General features: G+C 50.1%; 1 protein-coding gene across 1 annotated transcript; it reads right to left on the bottom strand.

The window, feature by feature from the left end:
- Nucleotides 1–3,480: 3,480 nt before the first annotated feature.
- On the bottom strand, nucleotides 3,481–23,734 carry LOC144805645 (uncharacterized). Its single transcript, XM_078672162.1, has 4 exons — nucleotides 23,603–23,734; nucleotides 10,046–10,117; nucleotides 9,358–9,411; nucleotides 3,481–8,820 (listed from the first exon to the last, which is right to left on the bottom strand). Exon 4 carries the CDS (start codon nucleotides 7,705–7,707, stop codon nucleotides 6,310–6,312), a length of 1,398 nt encoding a protein of 465 aa, XP_078528288.1. The 5' UTR covers nucleotides 7,708–8,820; nucleotides 9,358–9,411; nucleotides 10,046–10,117; nucleotides 23,603–23,734; the 3' UTR covers nucleotides 3,481–6,309.
- Nucleotides 23,735–25,171: the final 1,437 nt, after the last annotated feature.

The raw sequence follows: 25,171 nt of genomic DNA, 5'->3' as shown, positions 1-25,171 counted from the left end.
ATACATGTGCTATATACAAAGTGAAACTGTTAACTTTACATCGTGCTTTTAATAGTGCATCCATTTGAGTACTCATGCTCGTATTTTAGAAGTATTTTCTTGTACTCTCCAAACATGTTTTTCCCTCATATACCGAATGTTCAAACATGTTGAATTCTTCCCGCTTTCACATTGTATACAGCACATGTATTTCGGGACTAATTAGCTTTCAATGTTTTTATGTGTTTCATCACAATGTATATACTTCTCAGAAATATTGATGTCTCAGGTTTATTATGCCAGCGTTAATGCACTATCATAACTCAGGCATCTGTCACACGTGACGAGAGCTTTCGTCTCCTTCGGTAATCGGCGCATGGCCTTGCGAGTCTTTCAACTCTGGCCATTAGCACACGTCCTCAGTAACCTTTTCCCGCGGCCTCCGGTATTTAATCATCCTCCTGGCGGGGCCACGCTTGCAATTCATTTGTTGCTGAGACACCGAACTGTGAGGACCCCTGTCTTCAGGTAATTAACCACACAACTCGCGGCGTAATTGTAATGCTTTTACAGCCGGCTGCCTCTCCTTGCCAGCATAACTAAGCTTTCGCACATTTACTTCACAGACCGCTGATCGCCTTGAACCGTGATTAATACACGGACCACGATGGCGCCCCCACCTTTACAACTTTGCCCAGGCTTCATTCCTGAATAACACTGAGGTATGTCTGATCAGCACTGTAACCGACGTATACGCTATCCTCGATGCCGGTCAAGTACTTAAGGCATTTTCTCCCCATTTTTCCTCCTTAGTTCATTAATCTCCTTGATGGTTACCCCAAATGGAATTTACTAGTGAATACGACATGGCTTGATGAACTCATCCCTTGGCTTCTCACCACATGCGAAGGGTAAGCCTTACCTTTTTCAACCACGCGCACTGCTTCTTGATGCGCACCTTTACATACAGCAACGGACCTGACCCAAGCTTTTATTCCAATTAGGTGACTTATCCACCTTCATCCAGGTTGCCCCACACCACCCCTGTCCTGAAGAAGATCCACACGGCCGAGGTTGTGAAATACCCTTGTGCCCTAAGTCGGAACGAAACGTCGACGCTCTTGGATAGGCCTAGACTTACCCTTTTGTGTTCTCTATCATGCAAATTTTGAATTTTATTCTGCAATTTTACATATGACTTAAATTGTGTACAAATACATGTGGAGCTAGGCTGCTTATGACGGTGAATGACAACCGATCATAGTGTTTTTGAAAATAATACGCATCTCTTGTTTTCTCCTATGTCACTGATTTCTTTCCTTCTTAACACTGAGCACTCCTCATCCTATTAGCACGTTCCCCCTTTTGGAGCAGCCTTTACTTAACCGGTAATTCTTGAATATTACCTGTCTCTTGAATATTACTTGAGTATTCACCAGAAAAACTAGTACATTAAATTACTTGGTGAGCATATATTTTTGGTCGGTTTTGTCTGTTTATCCTTATGTATAACTGAGTTTTTGAAATGTACAAGCAGATATAAACCAGGCTTTCCTATAGTACCAGACGTCTGTATACCAGGCTGTGCTGGGAGTGCAAGCGCCCCAATTAGATGAGTATTTGAAAAGACTGTCGACCCCCAGACCTAACCACTTTCAGGGACATACACCAGATGAAACCCTGACCACTGAGGAAACTGGCTTCATGATTGACTATATCGCGTGCAACAAAACTCCTGGGATGGACAGGTTCCCGGTGGACTTTTACTTCACCTACAGAGCAACCCTCTCTCCAAAACTACAACAAATGTACCAACAGGCCCAGCAGGAGGGCACATTGCCGGGATCCCTATGGGAGGCTATGATATATGTTCTGCCTAAGCACAACAGGGACCCCCTGGAGCTACGCTCCTACTGGCCACTGTACACCAACCACAAGATTTGCAGGAAGGTCCTTGCAAATAGGTTGCTCCCCTGCCTCTTTACATTGGCACCAAGACCAGAATGAATTCGTAACTGGGAGAAAAATATGTCTTAACCTATGGCGCCTCTCTGGCTGATGGAAAAGAATCTTCATGAATTTGGCTCCATAAACAGCACTCTCACTAGATATAGAGAACGCCTTCAACACCCTGGGGTAGTTTTACTTTGCGTAAGTGCTGATGCACATGAAACTAGGTGCAGAAATACTGCACTGGATAAATCTCCTCTACACCAACCCGGTGGCCTGCATCCGGACAGGCAGAGATCTCAGTTTCTTTTGAAGTATGTGGCAAAGATGCCCGCTGTCGACTACTTTCGCCCTAGTCATGGACCTGTTCGCTGGTCTGTTTTGTTCGCAGGACCCAGCAGTCGGTATACCAAGTGGGCCAAATTGAGAGCACATATCACTGTATGCTGATGATGCATTTGTGTACCTCAGGAACGTGCAGTCGTATCTACCACAGGTGATGGATGTTCTAGACGATTTTGGTAGGACTTCCGGACTGAGGCTAAATTGGACCAAATCCAGCTTATATCCCATGCGCAAACTCACAACTTAGAACAGGAAGTGCTGCCCCAATTAGCACTGGGGTGGCACCCTGACATCTTCAGGTATTAAGCGATGAACTTACCACACCGACAAAGAACGTATACAGGGCAACTTAGGTGATGTCCAAGGTTTGCAGCTCCCTGTTGTTTTGGGGCTCCCTGCAACTATCAACCCATGGGTAGAGTGGAAATGCAAAAATGCTGTTAATACATTTATACTGCTTCTCGACCACTCTAGTTTACCTGCCTCTGCACTTCTTCAGGAAATTGGACTCTGTTTCTGTTCTTATGGACTTAATCTGGGGAGCAGGCCCCAAGAGAGTCGCGCTTCGCAAACTTTACTCTACCTTGGAAAGGGATCGGGGATGTACATTTAAAATACTAATAAAGAACTACAAACTACTGTGTGACTTGGAAGACGATTATTTCTCAATACAGCCCTTGTTTGTGATCTCGTTAGTTCTCACATTATCATCTGCACTAGAAGAGATGGGAGCCTGGGGTGTCTGATCACAGAAACTCATTTGCATACAAAGGGGGGTGAAAGCCTGTTCACAAAGCACAACACAACTTCTTTATGTAAAAGTTTGTACATTGCACAGGGAGTGTGATTCAGTGTGAGTGTTGTATGACAGGAGCGAGCAGTCTTAGTTGCTAGGACATGAATCTGCCTCTTGAGCTCTTTCAACTGTTTGAGACTGTTTGAGAGGCAGTCTCAAATTCCCGGGGCACAACTACCAACAGCTTCCCTCATAATCTTAGATTTTTGCATCTACAGGTGGTGCAGACGCCACCTAAGACCGTAACCTTAGAGTGCTTTCTGGAGTCAGCCTGCTTTGCTTTTTCCAAACTTTGGCCAGCAGAGGTAAATGTGTCTTCTACTGAAGTGTTCTTAGCACGCTTTTGGTAACGTGGCTTGAGCAGTATGGCCTAAGACACGCTCGAAGGAAAAGCAAAACAGTGGAAGTCACAAATTTCAATACAGTTTATTAAAAATAGACAAGGAACTGTAAGATTCAAACCAAGTTTAGAGCAAAAAGAATATTTAATAATTATTCAGAAGCAAAATCTAAAGGTGGGCTGTGATTTAAGGATTAGTAATTAGCAAAAACAACTGTCAAATCCAAACAAAAAGGTAAATAAATAAAAAACAAGCAGTTCTACTGAATCAATCAGGAAGTCACCTACAAAATTGTAGCTGACTTTGGGAGCTATGCTCGAGAGGACAAAGATAAGTTTAGTCTTAGGTAATGATTAACACTGGAATTTGATGCAAGGTTTTTGGCTGAATCAGTCTCAGAAGGTGACGAGCTGCACAGAAGTGGCTTGAAGTGCAAAATTCCCACAGAGTAGAGTTGGGTCATCAAGTTGAACCTGAATCCACGGCCATCAAAATGTGTGAAACTTCAAGCAGTTACAACAGCTGCGAAGTCTTCGGAGCTTCCAAGTTATGGAGATGGTTCAAGGTTGAGGATAAGAGCCAAAGCATGGAACGTGGCAGGCCTGAGGCATGGTTAAGGGGATAGCAGGTTCCATTTGAAACAAAAAGAAGATGGAAAGAGGCCACTCATGTGGATCTTTGTAATACGAGTCTGTGTCCTTTTGGAACAGAAGTCATTAGTGTCAGGAACTGAGATCTGCATGCGCCTACATTGTTACAGACATCGAGAACTACATGTCCCAGAATGCCTTCAGGCGGAAGCAGCGCTAGTTGATAAAAATCATGTGACAAAGCGATAGCGTTGTACGTGATTCTGGCTTTCCTGGACTCTGTCAACAGCCGTGCTGTTAGAGGATTGGATTCCTGTGTTCCTTCCCATTGTTTTCCTGGGGATTAGATCCATGTATCGCTGGAGGCTCGGCTGAGCCGCTGTACCACCTCGCGTCTCATCTTCCGTGAGGACGCGATCCGGATTCCTTCATTTTTGCCCGCTCGTGGCTGCGGTGGGCGTCTTCTTGTGTTCCGCTCGGCTGAGCGTGAACTGCTTTTGCTCCTCTCCCGGTCGCGGCTGCGTCGGGCGGTATTCCTGATCACCGCTCTTCTGAGCGTGTGGATCACAGAAGTGAGTTCTCTCGCGGCTGCGGAGAACTTGTGGATTCCTTCTGTGTCTGGTGATTTTCAGATAAGAAGCCACGGCAGCATCTCACCCTGGACTCGATCTTCAAAGGGTATAGTTGTACCTTTTCATTGACAAACACTTGGCCTCATTGATATATGCTAAGATATATATATATATATTCCTGAGTGACTTCCTATCCTGTTCAGACAGTATACTTGTGGGAGACTAAAGTTCTGGATTTCCTTTTGCGTTTTTTCCACGTTGGGTGGAACCCCAAACTGTGTGTTTTTTCTTTCTTGGCTCAAGACTGAGACTGAGTTGTTTCCACCAAGAACTTACTGGATTTTAACCCTATTTTTAATCTTTGGAGAAGGATAATTTTGTTCTATTTTTGTTCTGGGATCCGCGGGGTGTGGATGTGAGTATGATTGAGTAAAAGGATTTTTTGTGTTTCAATACACGGTAACTGGTGTGGTGTTGATGAATGGTTATTGTCTTTTACAGGTGGTGTTGTTTATCTGTTCGCAAGAAGAACATCTTGTTGGGAAAGACCTATAAGGTATAGTTAGGATTCTAGCGAGAACATATGAGAGTAGATAGGATTGCTGTACAGTATTAATGTTATGCTTTTTTGTTACAGGTAATGCCTTTCCACCGCAGTTCCTACCCTTTCCCATCCCTCGCTTGATTATCTCTATACTCTGTATATTTCAATAGTCAGAGTGTGGGGGAAGTCAGGAGGTGGACCCCATATAGTATCACCCTGATCCTGAGGAGCTAGAGAGGACGTGACAAATAGGACTATTTAGGATGGGGCCAAGAATGGTTTGCATATGGCTGACCTCGTCTGTAGTTACACAAAGACTAGAGAATGATGTGGTGGGATGTTGCAGAGATTAACTACCAGTCCATCCATCACCTTTAGTTTTTCTCAATGATCAACCCTACGTGGTACAGACATAAACAGATGTTGGTCCCATAGAGACCTATGACAAAGGGACTCCTGCTGCAGCCCCCTGGTGAGGCTCGTTAAGGCTGGAAACAGTTTGAGGTTCAAGCATTCCTGATCCTTGGAGGCGTGGCCTCAAAGTTCAGGATCGAATGGACTCTGTGAGTCAGAGCCATGGATTATAAACACTCAGCAAACAAAACACGCTGAATGGAATGAGGCCACAAATAGTTACAAAAGAATGAGGTTAATTCAAGCATTTCCATCCCACACTGTGTGCTTTTCTCAGTAGACAGTTTGATGGTCAATCAATGTCTTTGTGGCTGCTTCATGTAAATGTTTTGCGAGGCTGAAACCTCCCCCAGGGTTTACAGTGAGCACCTTTTATTTTCCCACATTGTCTCTCTTATGTAGAAAGGTTACATTTACAACTAAAGTTTTTGTCACATTGAGAGCACAAGTCATTTTCTTTCTCATTGTGGGTTCTCTCTTGTTGAATGAAACTGAATCTCCAGCAGACTCTTCCCAGGCATTTAGAACAATGATGAGTTTTTTTCCAGGTAAGTTCTCGCAGGTTGAGTGAGACCAGATTTCTACTGAAACATTTCCAGCATTCAAAGAGCTAATAAGGTTTATCCCCAGTGTGAGTTCTCTCATGTCTAGTGAGAGTTGTTTTCAATCTGAAGTTTTTGTGGCATTCAGAGCACTGATACCGTTTATGCCCAGTGTGGGTTCTTTCATGTACAGTAAGGTTGGATTTCTGACTGAAGCTTTTCCGGCATTCAGAGCACTAATAAGGTTTTAGTCCAGTATGAGTTCTCTCATGTTCAATTAAACTGGATCTCTGACTGAATCCTTTCCGGCACTCAGAGCACTGGTAAGGTTTTTGTCCAGTGTGGGTCCTTTCATGTACAGTAAGGCTGGATTTATGACTGAAGCTTTTACAGCATTCAGAGCACTGATAAGGTTTTTGTCTAGTGTGAGTTCTCTCATGGTGAGTGAGAGTTATTTTCCGACTGAAGCTTTTCTGGCATTCAGAGCACTGATAGGGTTTGAGCCCAGTATGGATTCTCTCGTGTTGAGTTAAACCGCATTTGTGATAGAAACTTTTTTGGCATTCAGAACACTGATACGGTTTCTGCCCAGTGTGTGTTCTTTCATGCACAGTAAGGTTGTATTTCTGACTGAAGCTTTTACAGCATTCAGTGCACTGATGAGGTTTTTGCCCAGTGTGAGTTCTCTCATGGTGAGTGAGAGTTATTTTCTGACTGAAGCTTTTCTGGCTTTCAGAGCACTGATAGGGTTTGAGCCCAGCATGGATTCTCTCGTGTTGAGTTAAACCGCATTTGTGATAGAAACATTTTTGGCATTCAGAACACTGATACGGTTTCTGCCCAGTGTGGGTTCTTTCATGCACAGTAAGGTGGGATTTCTGACTGAAGCTTTTCCGGCACTCAGAGCACTGATAAGGTTTTAGTCCAGTGTGAGTTCTCTCGTGTTCAATTAAACTGGATCTCAGACTGAATCCTTTCCAGCACTCAGAGCACTGGTAAGGTTTTTGTCCAGTGTGGGTCCTTTCATGTACAGTAAGGCTACATTTATGACTGAAGCTTTTACAGCATTCAGTGCACTGATGAGGTTTTTGCCCAGTGTGAGTTCTCTCATGGTGAGTGAGAGTTATTTTCCGACTGAAGCTTTTCTGGCATTCAGAGCACTGATACGGTTTATGCCCATTATGGGTTCTTTCATGTACAGTAAGGTTGGATTTGTGATTGAAGTGTTTCTGGCATTCAGAGCACTGATAGGGTTTTCGTCCAGTGTGGGTTCTTTCATGCACAGTAAGGCTGGATTTATCACTGAAGCTTTTACAGCATTCAGAGCACTGATAAGGTTTTTGTCCAGTGTGGGTCCTTTCATGTACAGTAAGGCTGGATTTCTGACTGAAGCTTTTACAGCATTCGGAGCACTGATACGGTTTATGCCCATTATGGGTTCTTTCATGTACAGTAAGGTTGGATTTGTGATTGAAGTGTTTCTGGCATTCGGGACATTGATAGGGTTTTCGTCCAGCGCTAGTTTTCTCATGTTTAGTGAGGTGGGATTGATAACTAAAGCTGTTCTCACATTCATTGCTCTTATTCGAGTTGTTTGTTTCTCCAAGTTGGGTTTGTTCCTGGATACATGCCATCTTAAGACTGAATCTGATTTCTGATTGTGTACTTGTTTATGTTACAACTCAGCATTAACTTCTAAAATACATTTCAGATGCTCTTCTTAACATATGTATTCAACTAATTATAGTTTTTACCTGGAAATTATTTTCCTACCTTTAAAGGCACCGATCTAACTTGTCTTATTAACTTTCACTGAGGAGCCCCTTGTATTGATTAAGAGGCCTCTCAGGGATTCATTTTCTCCAAGTTATGCCCGGGTGAATTTTCTCAAGTTTAATTAGTCTCATTTAGTGATTCTAGTTTGATCACATTTGATTTAGGAGTTTTAAAAGCACTGATAAGGTCTTTGGGCTTTAGTGTTTGCCTGTAAGGTATGTTTGTTCATACAAGTAATGACAGATGATTAGGGCATGCCAGGGTGGTTTATGAATTATCAATAGCGTAACACTGGCCCCTTTTATACTTCCTGTGCCAGTATATGCTTTTTTGCTCAGTGGCTAAGACAGGTACATGATAGACTTTGGAGTTACAGGACACTTTGAAACCACTCGGATCAACCCAAGAGACAGCTGGTGGAGAAAATCTTCCTATATTGGAAATGATAATCCAGCATCTTTGCTGTAACAACATCTGAGAAAGAGGATTTACAATGACTTTCTTTTAAACAATCTTTTCTCTCCTCTCGTCTTCAGGAGACAGAGACAAAAGCTTGCGCTTGTAAACCATGAATATTAGTCTTTTTGACGGTTCTGTCACATCACAACACGTCTACAGATGCTGATCGGTTGGGGAGGGTTTAGGTCTCCAAAGCATTTCTCATAAACCATAAAAACAAAATGTACAGCACTGAGTTTTCTCAAGTGCACTGCGTGGGGATCAATTGTGGCCAATGTTCTCCTCAATCTGAGTTACTGACACTTGGTAAACATTTATGGCAATTTTACTTTAGGGATTTGACAACTTTCTCATTCACCAGTTTCTTCCGCACCAACATCCTCACCATTCCTGGCACATAGAATGTGTTTCTTCTCAAGAGCTCGAGAATGTTTTAACTTTCCTTAAAATAATCCTTTTCGTTGTGTTTCACTAAATTTAAACCTTCTTTTTTCTGTTCATGCTTCAGTCACCTGTAGAAATGGAGTCAAAAATTGTAAATGAACACAAAGAAAAAATATATGTGACCTTATACTTTGCACAAAGAAAGTATTGACAAAAACAAGCCAGGAAATCTGTTGAGTATCATTTCTGATAGTGGTGAAACAGCTTGGGGACACTGTAGATTGGGAGATTCGGATTACTGGAGCTCATGGATGTGAGAGAAAACGTATTTAATAATTAAGAAAGAAATACAAGTTGCACATATATTGCAACATAGATTCTTAGAAGCAGCCAACACTATCAATTTACACTTTCTGTGAAACAGGCTGGCATGATAGTGAGATACTTGTAATTCTTTTAATGAATTATTAGATGTTACTTACTCCCCTACTCACTTAAACTATTCATCTATTTCTTTTTCAAAGGATCTAGGAAGGGACATTTTATTGAAAAAAGGAATTCGCCTAGTTGTAATCAATGCTTTAAATGCCACTGTAGACTGACACTGTGTCCAGTTAGCTCAGTGGAATTCACTATTTCAAATTGTGCGGATGATAAGGACTTACTTGGTGGCTCAGAACTCATCATGCTCCTGCGACAGGAACCAGGCACTGCAACACCTGAAAAAATAGAAAAAAACAGCACAACAGTAAAGAAAAACAGAAAGGGTCTAGAAAAGAAAACCACAAAACAGAAGAAATGGACAAAAGGCTATCTTCCACTCTCACTACATGTTCCAGCACAGGAAACCATAAGTTACTTCTAAAGACAGTGCCCCCAAGGTTAGCACCAGGTGCGGCTCCACCGGTTGTAACACACTAAAGCAAGCCCTGTGTGCATGTGTGTCCACACACATGTACTGTTTCTTTTGCTTGTAGTAGGCAAGAAAGAAAAGGGCAGTTTAGCAGGATGTAAAGAGATGTAAGTCAGATCCAGAGATGAAAGATGCTGAAAGAATGGACAGAGGGAGGATAGTATCAATGGTGTAGAGGAGGAGACAAATGTGAGCATAATTAAAGAACTGCTGGGCAAAACTGACCTAAAAAGGAACTGGACCTGCACTACACCCCCAACATGTTCCAGGAGGAATGTGGCTCCATTATATTACTATCAGAAGTTTGATAACAACAAGAATAGTGCACGGAGGGAGTCAAATGTTGAAGTTGAAGAGACAAAAAAAACAGAGATCAAGAAAGGGAATAGAGAAAGAAGAAACAGGGGAAAAGGAAACTTAAGAGTTATAGGAATTCTTACCTGACAGTTATATTATATTTTGTTCCTCCGAGGGTGGCAGCCACGCTGCACTACCTGGTAATCCCAGAATACCTTGAAAGGAAGTAAAGAAATAATTTTGCGTCAGACGACAATCACACTTCATCCCATTTTACAAATAACCATCCTGAACTTCCAAAACAAAAGAATCTCTTGTTCTCTGGAGGCCATTGTGAAGCAACTCTGGTTATGAATAAATACTTTTTTTGGGTTCAAGAGCCATGACCCCCTGCTGTAAAAGGTCTCTGTGAATATGGAGTTCACCCACAGTCTCAGATAACAAACCCTAGCAACACAGTCCACATCTTCATAACCCCCATCTTTCCATTTACAGACCATGAAACTTGCAAATCAAAACAATCTGGTTCACAAAAGGCATGTTAAAGTCCTTGGACATAATTCTGCCCCGTTAATAAATCAGTCAACCAGACTCTTATATTTATAAAAACCATGCTCTCTGGGCAACAGCAATTCAAGCTCAAGCTGATGCAAAGTTCGAATGCTGAGCAATGGAAGCAACAAGGCATCAATGTGTTGGCGCTTTTTATTGATAAATTATCTGAAGGGATGATGCGGAGGGTCAGTGGCTGATGAGCCCCACAAGACGGAGACTCAAGGGCTTGAGTTTGGAATAAATCCTTTGCAAGACGAAGCTTAGAACATTGAACTGTTGAGGGAGAACCAGGGGCTGACTTCAGCCTCCTTTACCACCTATTGCTGTGAATGTTCAACAATTAATCACCGTGGTCCAACATGCGGCTGTTAACCTTTGAACATTCACAGCAACGGCTGTGAAACAAAGGTTTCGGAGTACCGGAGGTGGTTCAACCCCCTCGGTCTCTGGGACACCTTTGTTTTATTAATTAACACATTCTGCCCTCATGGAGCAAACCGTGTAACGGCCTTATAGTCAGCCGTAGCAGGCAATACTGCCCATTAAAGGACCGCTTCCTTGGTAAAGACCCTTGCCTTTGGAGCTACAAAAAGCTACAAAGTTATATTAAAGATTTCAAATAATTACTGAAGGCATAAACATGGTTACTCAAGCAGAGAAATAATTATCATAATATTTGCAGGAGGATCACATATTGGTAACCTCTAAAGTATATCAAAAGCGAGAATCAGAAACAACTCTAGCTGTAAAGTCAATAGACAGAGCACCACAATAAATGTGTGCTAAGAAATAAGAAAACGTTTTTCTATAATATCAAAGAGCAAACTGACATAGGACCTGCTTAGTTAGAAATCAAGGAAAAGTTCTTAAGTACAAAATCAGTAAGAGGAATGACATGTAGTATGCCTTTAGGAAAAGTGTAAAATAAATCAATTCCAGCAAATATCCCAAAACAGTACATTTTATAAGTTTTTAGACTGAGAGAACACATTATTGACATGGTTCATGATGAGGTAAAATTGACAGCAATCAATGAATAGTCATGAAAACATGGCACAACAAAATGTAATGTAATAAACCACACCTACAAAATGAATAATGAATTGTGACTCTTCCCCAAAAAGCCACAAGTAATTTTACAAGGTGATTCCCTAACATAATAACTGGATCTTAATCACAGTTTAAGTTTGTGGCCATTCATCATTGACCCAATTTGTACGGGAACATTTGCTGACAGCTTATTAGTTGTTTATTAGGAATGCCTACAACTTGGACTCCTTTCCCAAGAGGGGTGGGTTGGGAGCTCCCGTCAGTCTGACTGTGGAACCGGTAGCACATTTATTGATTAAATTTGAATTTGAATTTTAAAAACACTTATAAAGCGCGCATATACATGGCGGTTTCTGGGCGCTAGGAGACGTTTTTGAACCTGGGTGGAGACTGCGGGAAGACTAAACTGAAAAGGCTTGCAAAAAAAGGTACGTTTTAAGGGCCTTACGAAAGTCAGGATAGAGTGGAATGGATCTGATGGTGGGGGGGAGGGAGTTCCAAAACGTAGGGCAGAGGACAGCGAATTTCACCCCGCCCATCCTCTTCTTCCTAAAATGAGGGACTAAGAGGAGGGACTGGGTGGAGGAACGGAGCTCCCTTGCCGGGATATAGCTGGAGATTACCGAGTTTATGAAGGCTGGGGCAGTTCCAGCTCAAGCCTGAAACGCGGTACAGCCAAGTTTGAAGAGGGCCCGTTCCCTAAGGGGCAACCAATGTAGGTTCTTCAATACAGGGGTCACATGATGGAGTTTAGGGAGACCATAAATGAGACGGGCCGCTTGGTTCTGAACCAGCTGTAGACGTCGAAGGGCATAAGCCGGAGCGCCATTATACAAGATATTGCCGTAATCCAGCCGCAATAGTACCATTGCAATCATGATGAGTTTGAGGGCAGAAGGGGAAAAGAATCTGGAGATTTTCCAGATGGTGCGGAGAGTGAAAAAGCAAGAGGATACCACCATACTGATCTGGGAGTGCATGGTGAGATTTTGGTTTAACGTGATCCCAAGTGTTTTAACTGAATGAGAAGGTGAGGGGGGGAGCCGAGTGAAGAGGGCCAAAACATGGGGGTCCAGGGACTGGATGCACCACCCGTCAAAATCAGCTCAGTTTTGTCTGGGTTGAGTTTAAGGTGGTTGAAGTTCATCCAGTCCCTGATGAAAAACATAATAGATTGGAAGTTATGGATGGATTCAGAAGAATGGGAAAGGTTAAAGATCAACTGGAGGTCATCTGCATATCTGAACACAGTGACCTCCAGTTGCTGTAAAGCAAAAATGAGAGGAAAGATATAAAGGTTGAATAGAAGGGGGGAAAGGGAAGAACCTCGGGGGACACCACACTGCACCTTGCGTGGAGAAGCAGAAAACCCCTCTAGATGAACAGCCTGGGTGCGGTCCCTCAGAAAGGAGGTAAGCCAAGCTAAGGGAGGCCCACTAATGCCCGCTGCCCTGACACGGGTGAGAAGAATGGAATGATCAACCATGTCGAAGGCAGCGGACAGATCTAAGAGGACCAAAGCCTGGGGACAACCCTTATCCATCCCTTCCCTGAGGCTGTCTAAGACAGAGACCACAACCCTCTCAGTTGAATGGCGGGGGCGGAATCCAGCCTGGCAGGAGGCCAAGTAACCGCTGCCCTCCACAAAGGAACTGAGGACAGAGGCGACGTGGCTCTCCAAGATTTTACCCAGGTAGGGGAGAAGGGAGATGGGGCGGTAGTTAGTGAGGGAGGCAGGATCAGCACCAGGTTTTTTCAATAAGGGGATAATAATGGTTGTTTTATAAAGATCTGGGACAGCACCATTCCTGAGGGAATCGTTCAGGAATTCCAGGGGAGGGGAGGGGCAATCCTCAAAGATTTCCCTCAGAATGGGCGCAGGGCAAACATCAGAGGGGGAGCCTGATTTAACACGCACCGTCAGAGAAGATAACGTTTCTCTGGTCAGTGGAGGAATGTGATCTAAATGAAACCTGTTGGGGGGGGTTCAGGGGCAGAAGGAAAAGGGGGAGGGGGGAATGTTGGCCTTGATATCTGCAAAATTCTCAACAAAGAAATTGTTAAGGGAGTCACAGAGGGCTTGGGAAGGGGAAGGTTTTTAGGGAGGTTCTATCTGACAGAGCCAGCTCATGGACGGTAGAGAAAATTTCTCTAGATTGATTTCCAGCTGAGAGTATTTTGTCAGAAAAGTAGTTCATCTTGGCTAAAAGGATTGCACTTTTATATGCATTAAGCATGGCCGTATAATGAGCTTTTAAAATGGGGCAGTAAGTACGCCTCCAGGCGCATTCTGCCTGGCGGGCAACTAACTTCTTTCCCTTGAGTTCGTCGGTGAACCATTTGTTAACATTATAGGCACGTTTCACCGCGACACGTTTCAAGGGGGCCACTTGACTGCAAGACCTGGATAGCCAGCCATTAATAGCGGTTGCCTGGGATGAGGGGGGAAAGTTCCTCTAGGACCGGATAGGAGGCTTGGAGGGAACGACAAAGGGCAGGGATATCAACCTTGTTCCAGTTGCGGGCCCAGACATTCCTGGGAAGGGTAGGGCGCTTGGACCGGTGAAAGTCTAAGGTGAACGAAATCAAAAAGTGGTCTGACCAAAGGCAGGGTGTGATGGTGGGGGGAGAGTCCGGGATGTTCAGTGTTGGACAGGCCCCACGAAGGGCTCGCTCCCTCCCCGCATGACAGGGCCCAGACACCGGCTCTCCGGGGGCTACCCGCAGAAGCAACCCGCAACCCGTCCCCTCCGGGACGCCTGCTCCCGGATATCTCTGTGTCACGTGCCCGGGCCCCCGTCAGCCCCATTGCCCGGCCCAGCCGCCATCTTGGACACTGCACCACGCGGCCGCGTGGCCTCAGCTCGACCCCAACCCTGGGCCTGGCCACGCCCCGCCATCCCGGCACCACCATCCACACAGGAGGTGAACGGACCACTTGGCAGGCTAATGGGAGAAAGAAGTGTCGATGGCTCTCCCCCGCCAGGTGCCGATCGCCCCCAGCCTCCCCGGGTGCTGGCTCCACCCCCCTGCTGGGTGTCTGGACTCCCTCATCCCGGACCTCCCGACCTCCCAGTGCGAGGGTCCGGACATCAAAGGGCGCCAGACCTATAACTGAGGCAGCCCCAGAGCAGGAAGGCAGTTGTATCCTGGAGTCGAGAGACACCGAGAAGAACTCATCCTTGACGGACTGCTGGCGCTGCCGCAGCCCTGCCTTGTGAACTATCGTCCTGCCTGCTGGCGCTGCCGCGGCCTTCTGCAACCTTCATCCTCGTGGGACCTGCTGGCGCTGCCGCGGCCCGTTGTAACTTCCATCCTCGTGGGACCTGCTGGCGCTGCCGCGGCCCGTTGCCCCCTACGATCTCTTCGGGACCTGCTGGCGCTGCCGCGGTCCGACCCGTCCGACCGCCGAGCTCGAGGATTGTGAGCTACCGCCGTTTCACCTCAGTACCCGTAGGTACCAAGACTGTCCCGCTACCCCCTTTCTCTACTAGAGACTAGAATTGAGAGGATCATCGTGTCCTGATCTCCTTGTATCGTACTACCTTACTTCAAGAACTGCCTATAAAAGGTGTTAATCTGATCTTCGTGTGGTGTCCATCTGTGGGGGGGAAGTTACTTGTCTGTACGATCGCTGGACACGGCCCTCATCGGAGGCCTCTCCCCTTGTGCTCGGCCGACCCTCCAGGTCCCCGTCTAACATGGTCTAAGATTTGGCCCTTAATATGGGTAGGGACGGACACATGTGAGGTAAAATTCAGACTGAGGAGGAGGTCTGTAAAATCTCTAGATACTGCGTCTTCCGCAGGATCAGATGGCCAAAAATTAAAATCACCAAGAACGAGCACAGAAGAGTTGTTAACTGCTAGTGTGGCGAGAAGTTCTTGAAACTCGGTCAAAAAATAAGGGGTATGGTGAGGGGGACGGTAGACAAGGACGCAGGTGATAGGGGTCTGAAAGGAAGCAGATCGCATCACTAGGCACTCAGCTCCCTTGATAGTCGGAGAGGAGAGAGTTTGGAAGTGAAGGTCCGACCGGACAATCAGAGCAACGCCTCCACCTGCCTTGCCTGACGATCGATCGGCCCGCAAGGCATAGTAGATGGAGGGTAGTGATGCAAGAATATTGGGAAGGGAATCTGGACAGAACCAAGTTTCTGCCAAGAATAAAAGATCAGGTTTATAAGAATCCAGAAACACAAAAAGTTCTAATTGGTGTTTCACCGCTGATCTGGTGTTTAAAAGGAAAGCCGAAATGACGGTCATTGGCCTCAAGGACTGGCCAGGTTCTGATGGAAGGAAAAGGAGGGATGAAAGGGAAGGTAAGGTGGATGTGGGAAGCGGAACAGGGTGGGGCCGGGCAAGACCGAGGTTGGAAATAATGGACGCTGAGGCGGCGCTAAGGGTTCCATGAAGTTGATAGCGGTGGAGTTCCTCTGAGGAGTAGGTTAAAAATTGGGCATAGTGAGGTGCCCCTTGGCCCGGCCGGCCGCGGACGGGCGCAGACGGGCTTGCCTTTGGCGCGCCTTTGGCACTCCTTCGGCGCTCCACCTGCGCGCCCGCTGCACGCGTCCGCTGCACGTGCGCATGGGGCATCGCTTTTGTGGCCTGTGTGCGCAGTAACTAGAGCGCTACCCTAAAGAGTGCTCAGCCCCTCCAAGATGGAGGCCGCAACCCCGTCAGCACTCCGGATCAAGCGGCACTCAGCCGTGCCGGACCGGGGCTAGGGGAGCGGTAGATGGAGTGAGGAAGCAGCAGTGGCCAGGTAAGAAGGCAGAAATCAAGGTTAAAAATTTGCAACAGCATAAAATTATGAAGCGAGCCCATAAGCACCGCAGCAGCCGCGAACCAGCTGGCACCAGGTTCAAGCGCGTCCGCTGCGCGTGCGCATGGGGCGTCGCTTTTGTGGCCTGTGTGCGCGGTAACTAGAGCGCTACCCTAAAGAGTGCTCAGCCCCTGCAAGATGGCGGCCGCAACCCCTTCAGCCCTCTGGATGAAGCGGCACTCAGCCGTGACGGACCGGGGCTAGGGGAGCGGTAGATGGAGTGAGGGAGCAGCAGTGGCCAGGTAAGAAGGCAGAAATCAAGGTTAAAAATTTGCAACAGCATAAAATTATGAAGCGAGCCCACAAGCACCGCAGCAGCCGCGAACCAGCTGCCACCAGGTTCAAGCGCGTCCGCTGCGCGTGCGCATGGGTCGTCGCTTTTGTGGCCTGTGTGTGCGGTAACTAGAGCGCCACCCTAAAGAGTGCTCAGCCCCTCCAAGATGGCGGCCCCAAACCCCGTCAGCCCTCCGGATCAAGCGGCACTCAGCCGTGCCAGACCGGGGCTAGGGGAGTGGTAGATGGAGTGAGGGAGCAGCAGTGGCCAGGTAAGAAGGCAGAAATCAAGGTTAAACATTTGCAACAGCATAAAATTATGAAGCGAGCCCACAAGCACCGCAGCAGCCGCGAACCAGCTGCTACCAGGTTCAAGCGCGTCCGCTGCGCGTGCGCATGGGGTGTCACTTTTGTTGCCTGTGTGTGCGGTAACTAGAGTGCTACCCTAAAGAGTGCTCAGCCCCTCCAAGATGGCAGCCGCAACCCCGTCAGCCCTCCGGATCAAGCGGCACTCAGCCGTGCCAGACCGGGACTAAGGGAGCGGTAGATGGAGTGAGGGAGCAGCAGTGGCCAGGTAAGAAGGCAGAAATCAAGGTTAAAAATTTGCAACAGCATAAAATTATGAAGCGAGCCCACAAGCACCGCAGCAGCCGCGAACCAGCTGCCACCAGGTTCAAGCGCGTCCGCTGCGCGTGCGCATGGGGTGTCGCTTTTGTGGCCTGTGTGTGCGGTAACTAGAGCGCTACCCTAAAGTTTGCTCAGCCCCTCCAAGATGGCGGCCGCAACCCTGTCAGCCCTACAGATCAAGCGGCACTCAGCCGTGCCGGACCGGGGCTAGGGGAGCGGTAGATGGAGTGAGGGAGCAGCAGTAGCCAAGTAAGAAGGCAGAAATCAGGTTAAAAATTTGCAACAGCATAAAATTATGAAGCGAGCCCACAAGCACCGCAGCAGCCGCGAACCAGCTGCCACCATTAAAAGTAATGCTGGATTCCCATTTACGTCTTCTTCTACAAAAGGGCCACTCTGGGTGACCTGTAGGACTGTACCAAGCGTGCAATCCTTCTCCCGTCTCAGGCACAGTCATTGTGTCTGATTCAGTCCAGTAGAAACTCCTAGTGTAGATGCAAGTTGTGGAAAATCCTTATTAATCACTAAAGGATTTTGTTGAAATACTGAATTTGTTGAGAATTTGGCGTCCTATTCTGCATTGGGCTGTGGGACTATCTGGACTGAAGGTATGTTCCAATATATCTGGCTTTGATTCTGCATGCTCGGCACAGAGGACAGTTGGGTTATGACCATTGACTGAGATATCCCATTCGGTGCCATCTGATTCATGTTCCAGTTTCCCAGGTTCCTGCAAACATCGCAAGGAGTGTGTCTTATTCTGCACATTATTAGTGTTTGAGGTATTTAAATTGACACTGTTAGTAAAACCTATACCCTAAGCGGGGCCGCACTGGCCGTAACAGGCTTCCGTGTTTCCCCGGGAGGCTGGAACAGTGGGGACCGATTGTTCAGTGCTGGGAAACATATTGGTCACTCGGCACTGGTTTTGCTGTGGTGCTGCTATATCACCCCCAGCAACAAAAGAGGCAGGGAGCTGGTCCGTCAAAATTGTCAGGCCTGGTTTGGTTCCCAGTCCGGCCCTGACTCGGAGGAACAACATTTCCTCCTTGCACATACTGAACATCATTACTCTGCACACTCTGCACACCAACGCCGTGCATATCCAAATTCACACCAGCAACAAACCCAGAATCAAAACAAGAATACAATCCATGAGAACCACTTTCATCAACCGTTTGGAAAAATTTTGTCTGAGCCATCATTATTTTTATTTTGATCTTCTTCTGCTTAGTAATACAATTGTCAATACAGTACTTTAGTTACAACAAAGGCCTCTCCTCCTCTGACCCCTGGACAGGCCTCACCTCCTCTACACCCCCTGGACAGGCCTCACCTCATCTACACCCCCAGGACAGGCCTCACCTCCTCTACACCCCCTGGACAGGCCTCACCTCCTCTACACCCTCTGGACAGGCCACACCTCCTCTGCACCCCTGGACATGCCTCACCTCCTCTGCCCACCTGGACAGGCCTCACCTACTCTGTCTCCTAGACAGGCCTCACCTCATCTGCACCCCTGGACAGGCCACTCCCCCTCTGCACCCCTGGACAGGCCTCACCTTCTCTGCGCCTGAGGACAGGCCTCATCTCCTCTGCACCCCTGGACAGGCCTCTCCTCCTTTGCATCCCTGGACAGGCCTCTCCTCCTCTGCACCCCTGGACAGGCCTCACCTCCTCTGAACCCCCTGGACAGGCCTCACCTCCTCTGCACCCCTGGACATGCCTCACCTCCTCTGCCCACCTGGACAGGCCTCCCCTCCTCTGTCTCCTAGACAGGCCTCCCCTCATCTTCACCCCCTGGACAGGCCTCTCCCCCTCTGCACCCCTGGACAGGCCTCACCTTCTCTGCGCCTCAGGACAGGCCTCACCTTCTCTGCGCCTCAGGACAGGCCTCACCTCTTCTGCACCCCTGGACAGACCTCTCCTCCTCTGCACCCCTGGACAGGCCTCACCTCCTCTGCACCACTGGACAGGCCTCACCTCCTCTGCACCCCTGGACAGGCCTCATCTCCTCTGCACCCCTGGACAGGCCTCACCTCCTCTGCACCCCTGGACAGGCCTCACCTCCTCTGCACCCCTGGACAGGCCTCACCTCCTCTGCACCCCTGGACAGGCCTCTCCTCCTCTGCACCCCTGGACAGGCCTCTCCTCCTCTATACCCCTGGACAGGCCTCACCTCCTCTGCACCCCTGGACAGGCCTCTCCTCCTCTATACCCCTGGACAGGCCTCACCTCCTCTGCACCCCTGGACAGGCCTCACCTCCTCCCCACCCCTGGACAGACCTCTCCTCCTCTGCACCCCTGGACAGGCCTCACCTCCTCTGCACCCCTGTACAGGCCTCACCTCCTCTGCACCCCTGGACAGGCCTCTCCTCCTCTGCACCCCTGGACAGGCCTCTCCTCCTCTATACCCCTGGACAGGCCTCACCTCCTCTGTACCCCTGGACAGGCCTCACCTCTCTATACCCCGGGACAGGCCTCACCTCCTCTGCACCCCTGGACAGGCCTCACCTCCTCTGCACCCCTGGACAGGCCTCACCTCCTCTGTACCCCTGTACAGGCCTCACCTCCTCTGCACCCCTGGACAGGCCTCTCCTCCTCTGCACCCCTGGACAGGCCTCTCCTCCTCTGCACCCCCGGACAGGCCTCTCCTCCTCCGCACCCCTGGACAGGCCTCTCCTCCTCTGCACCCCTGGACAGGCCTCAGCTCCTCTGCACCCCCGGACAGGCCTCTCCTCCTCCGCACCCCTGGACAGGCCTCTCCTCCTCTGCACCCCTGGACAGGCCTCTCCTCCTCCGCACCCCTGGACAGGCCTCTCCTCCTCTGCACCCCTGGACAGGCCTCACCTCTTCTGCACCCCTGGACAGGCCTCACCTCCTCTGTACCCCTGGACAGGCCTCTCCTCCTCTATACCCCTGGACATGTCTCACCTCCTCCGCACCCCTGGACAGGCCTCTCCTCCTCTGCACCCCTGGACAGACCTCTCCTCCTCTGCACCCCTGGACTGGCCTCTCAGGACTCTCCTCCTCTGCACCCCTGGACAGGCCTCAGCTCCTCTGCACCCCCGGACAGGCCTCTCCTCCTCCGCACCCCTGGACTGGCCTCTCCTCCTCCGCACCCCTGGACAGGCCTCTCCTCCTCTGCACCCCTGGACAGGCCTCTCCTCCTCTATACCCCTGGACAGGCCTCACCTCCTCTGCACCCCTGGACAGGCCTCTCCTCCTCTATACCCCTGGACAGGCCTCACCTCCTCTGCACCCCTGGACAGGCCTCACCTCCTCTGCACCCCTGGACAGGCCTCACCTCCTCTGCACCCCTTGGTCAGGCCTCACCTCCTCCGCACCCCCGGACAGGCCTCTCCTCCTCCCCACCCCTGGACAGGCCTCACCTCCTCTGCACCCCTGGACAGGCCTCACCTCCTCTGCACCCCTTGGTCAGGCCTCACCTCCTCCGCACCCCTGGACTGGCCTCTCCTCCTCCGCACCCCTGGACAGGCCTCTCCTCCTCTGCACCCCTGGACAGGCCTCTCCTCCTCTATACCCCTGGACAGGCCTCACCTCCTCTGCACCCCTGGACAGGCCTCTCCTCCTCTATACCCCTGGACAGGCCTCACCTCCTCTGCACCCCTGGACAGGCCTCACCTCCTCTGCACCCCTGGACAGGCCTCACCTCCTCTGCACCCCTTGGTCAGGCCTCACCTCCTCCGCACCCCCGGACAGGCCTCTCCTCCTCCCCACCCCTGGACAGGCCTCACCTCCTCTGCACCCCTGGACAGGCCTCACCTCCTCTGCACCCTTTGGTCAGGCCTCACCTCCTCCGCACCCCTGGACTGGCCTCTCCTCCTCCGCACCCCTGGACAGGCCTCTCCTCCTCTGCACCCCTGGACAGGCCTCTCCTCCTCTATACCCCTGGACAGGCCTCACCTCCTCTGCACCCCTGGACAGGCCTCTCCTCCTCTATACCCCTGGACAGGCCTCACCTCCTCTGCACCCCTGGACAGGCCTCACCTCCTCTGCACCCCTGGACAGGCCTCACCTCCTCTGCACCCCTTGGTCAGGCCTCACCTCCTCCGCACCCCCGGACAGGCCTCTCCTCCTCCCCACCCCTGGACAGGCCTCACCTCCTCTGCACCCCTGGACAGGCCTCACCTCCTCTGCACCCCTTGGTCAGGCCTCACCTCCTCCGCACCCCTGGACTGGCCTCTCCTCCTCCCCACCCCTGGACAGACCTCACCTCTTCTGCACCCCCGGACAGGTCTCTCCTCCTCTGCACCCCCGGACAGGCCTCTCCTCCTCCGCACCCCTGGACTGGCCTCTCCTCCTCCGCACCCCTGGACAGGCCTCTCCTCCTCTGTACCCCTGGACAGGCCTCACCTCCTCTGCACCCCTGGACAGGCGTCACCTCCTCTGCCCCCCTGGACAGGCCTCTCCTCCTCCCCCCTCTGGACAGGTCTCACCTCCTCTGCACCCCTGGGCAGGCCTCTCCTCCTCTGCACCCCTGGACAGGCGTCACCTTCTCTGCGCCTCAGGACAGGCCTCACCTCCGCAGCCCCTGGACAGGTCTCAGCTATTCTGCACCCCTGGACAGGCCTCACCTCCTCTGTCCCTGGACAGGCCTCACCCCATTGCACCCTTGGACAGGCCTCACCTCCTCCGCACCCCTGGACAGGCCTCTCCTCCTCTGCCCCCCTGGACAGGCCTCACCTCCTCTGCACCCCTGGACAGGCCTCACCTCCTCCGCACCCCTGGACAGGCCTCTCCTCCTCTGCCCCCCTGGACAGGCCTCACCTCCTCTGCACCCTTGGACAGGCCTCACCTCCTCCGCACCCCTGGACAGGCCTCACCTCCTCTGCACCCTTGGACAGGCCTCACCTCCTCCGCACCCCTGGACAGGCGTCACCTCCTCTGCCCCCCTGGACAGGCCTCTCCTCCTCCCCCCTCTGGACAGGTCTCACCTCCTCTGCACCCCTGGGCAGGCCTCTCCTCCTCTGCACCCCTGGACAGGCGTCACCTTCTCTGCGCCTCAGGACAGGCCTCACCTCCGCAGCCCCTGGACAGGTCTCAGCTATTCTGCACCCCTGGACAGGCCTCACCTCCTCTGTCCCTGGACAGGCCTCACCCCATTGCACCCTTGGACAGGCCTCACCTCCTCCGCACCCCTGGACAGGCCTCTCCTCCTCTGCCCCCCTGGACAGGCCTCACCTCCTCTGCACCCCTGGACAGGCCTCACCTCCTCCGCACCCCTGGACAGGCCTCTCCTCCTCTGCCCCCCTGGACAGGCCTCACCTCCTCTGCACCCTTGGACAGGCCTCACCTCCTCCGCACCCCTGGACAGGCCTCACCTCCTCCGCACCCCTGGACAGACCTCACCTCTTCTGCACCCCCTGGACACGGCCTCACCTCCTCTGCACCCCTGGACAGGCCTCACCTCCTCTGTACCCCCCTGGACAGGCCTCACCTCCTCTGCCCCCCTGGACAGGCCTCACCTCCTCTGCACCCCTGGACAGGCCTCACCTCCTCCGCACCCCTGGACAGGCCTCACCTCCTCTGCCCCCCTGGACAGGCCTCACCTCCTCTGCACCCTTGGACAGGCCTCACCTCCTCCGCAACCCCTGGACAGGCCTCACCTCCTCCGCACCCCTGGACAGACCTCACCTCTTCTGCACCCCCTGGACAGGCCTCACCTCCTCTGCACCCCTGGACAGGCCTCACCTCCTCTGTACCCCCCTGGACAGGCCTCACCTCCTCTGCACCCCTGGACAGGCCTCTCCTCCTCTGCACCCCCGGACAGGCCTCACTTCCTCTGCACCTCTGGACAGGCCTCACCTCCTCTGCACCCCTGGACAGGCCTCACCTCCTCTGCACCCCTGGACAGGCCTCACCTCCTCTGCACCCCTGGACAGGCCTCACTTCCTCTGCACCCCTGGACAGGCCTCACCTCCTCTGCACCCCTGGACAGGTCTGACCTCCTCTGACCCCTGGACAGGCCTCTCCTCCTCTGCACCCCTGGACAGGCCTCACCTCCTCTGCACCCCTGGACAGGCCTCACCTCCTCTGCACCCCTGGACAGGCCCCTCCTCCTCTGCACCCCTGGACAAGCCTCACCTCCTCTGCACCCCTGGACAGGCCTCTCCTCCTCTGCACCCCTGGACTGGCCTCACCTCCTCTGCACCGCCGGACATCCCTTGCCTCCTCTGACCCCTGGACAGGCCTCACCTCCTCTGCACCCCTGGACAGGCCTCTCCTCCTCTGCACCCCCGGACAGGCCTCTCCTCCTCTGCTCCCCTGGACAGGCCTCACCTCATCTGACATCACCATGAATTCCAGGATTCATAAATTGCAGCCAAGTGAGTTGGCAGCTCTCCTACCTGATCGGAAACCTGTCCAGGCTCTCTCCTCCTCCTGGGGCTGGGGGGGGGCAGATCTGGGGTCTGTAGATGGAGGTACCTGCAAACACAGACAGACAGGGCCCCTTCCTCCTTTGCAGCAGGCTGGACACTGAGCACAGGGAGGAAGTGATGTCATCATTTGCTGCTGATGCTGTCTCTGCTACTGCTAACCCTGAAGAGGAAACCCTTCTCACTTTCATACAATGTGCAGCTCAGTGGCTTTCATTTGCAGGCGAGGAGCGCCCTCTGGTGGCCGCTGACAGAACCGCCGCCTCCAGGCTCCAGCAGTGAATACATTTCACACAAACAAGCATTGGTGCCTGTAAAGACTGGGGTTTCAGATGTCACAGACGTGACTGTTTTTAAGGGGCAGACAGTTCAACTACAGGGCCTCACACTTTGCTGCTGTAAAAAAGCATTTATAGCTTCACTTCAGATGAGCATCTTCCAAACACTGGCATAAAGGACTTAAGAGTATTTACAGAAAGGTGACAACTGGAAGTGACAGCCTGTATTTCAATGAATATATCGGTATTTTAATGAATATATATCTGTATTTTAATGAATATATATCTATATTTCAATGAATATATAGGTATTTTAAAGAATATATGAGTATTTCGGTCAGTTTTGCAATGAAACTAGGCAGCCTATTTATTCTTTTAAATAATTTATTTGCAGTTTTTCAAATCCACAACGTGCTAGATAGCAAAGAAAACAGAGGTAAATACCATGGAGTTTAAGACACCAGATCAGTGACAATGAGGCATAGATCATGTGTCAAAGCGACAATTGAAGGAACAGCTTATTTCTAATTTTCCTATGTCTGTGGCTTATTCCTTATATTTGATACGGTTTTATATCCTCAAACAAGACTGAATTGTAGGTTCTAATTAGGTTTTGAGTTTCTGGTTTAAGAGCACAACTGTCTCCTAAAATATTAAGATAGCGGCCTCTTCCAGGCTTTGTCGTTTTGTTTACAGTCTTTCAACAAAGATTCACTGACAAAAAAAACCAATTTATCTTTGAAACAACTAATTCCTAAGATAGAGATATCAAGTATGAACCAGAAATGTCTCACACAGTTTGCATTGTATCATAAAAATGAGTGGGTGTTACTGGTATGAGGAACAGGGGAGGGGCATTTCATTACTCGAAAATATTCCACTCCTTTACATAGGACCCTATATCATAGTACACTCGTCATCAGTACACCGTTGATTAGTGAGTGTGTCAACTCTTTGTAGCATTGTCATGCAAGCAGTCTTGAATGCCTCGACATGCAACATTAGTTCGGACGTGCATACATCAGAGCCCTCAAACTTCACTCATCACGAGTGACACACATTTGGAGGTCGGTCTGAAGTGTCCCTCAAACCTGGCTCATTCTTCAAAAATATGGGGATTAACTAGAACTTCACAAGCAGACTCTCTGTCCCACATTTTAGTGGCAAAACTTTTCTTATATTTCACCATGAGTATTGCACACAGTTCAGTGGAATGTTAAATTGAATGTCAATTTTAGTGAGACTTGGTTGTTAATTTTAT

Source organism: Lissotriton helveticus, assembly GCF_964261635.1.
Source record: "Lissotriton helveticus chromosome 1_1 unlocalized genomic scaffold, aLisHel1.1 SUPER_1_unloc_17, whole genome shotgun sequence".
Taxonomy (NCBI): domain Eukaryota; kingdom Metazoa; phylum Chordata; class Amphibia; order Caudata; family Salamandridae; genus Lissotriton; species Lissotriton helveticus.
Note: the sequence above shows the minus strand (reverse complement) of the source record. Positions and strands in the feature narration are given on the sequence as shown.

Bases quoted from the DNA above. Each gene is read 5' to 3' on its own strand.
- LOC144805645 (XM_078672162.1), bottom strand. From the start codon at position 7,707: ATGGCATGTATCCAGGAACAAACCCAACTTGGAGAAACAAACAACTCG.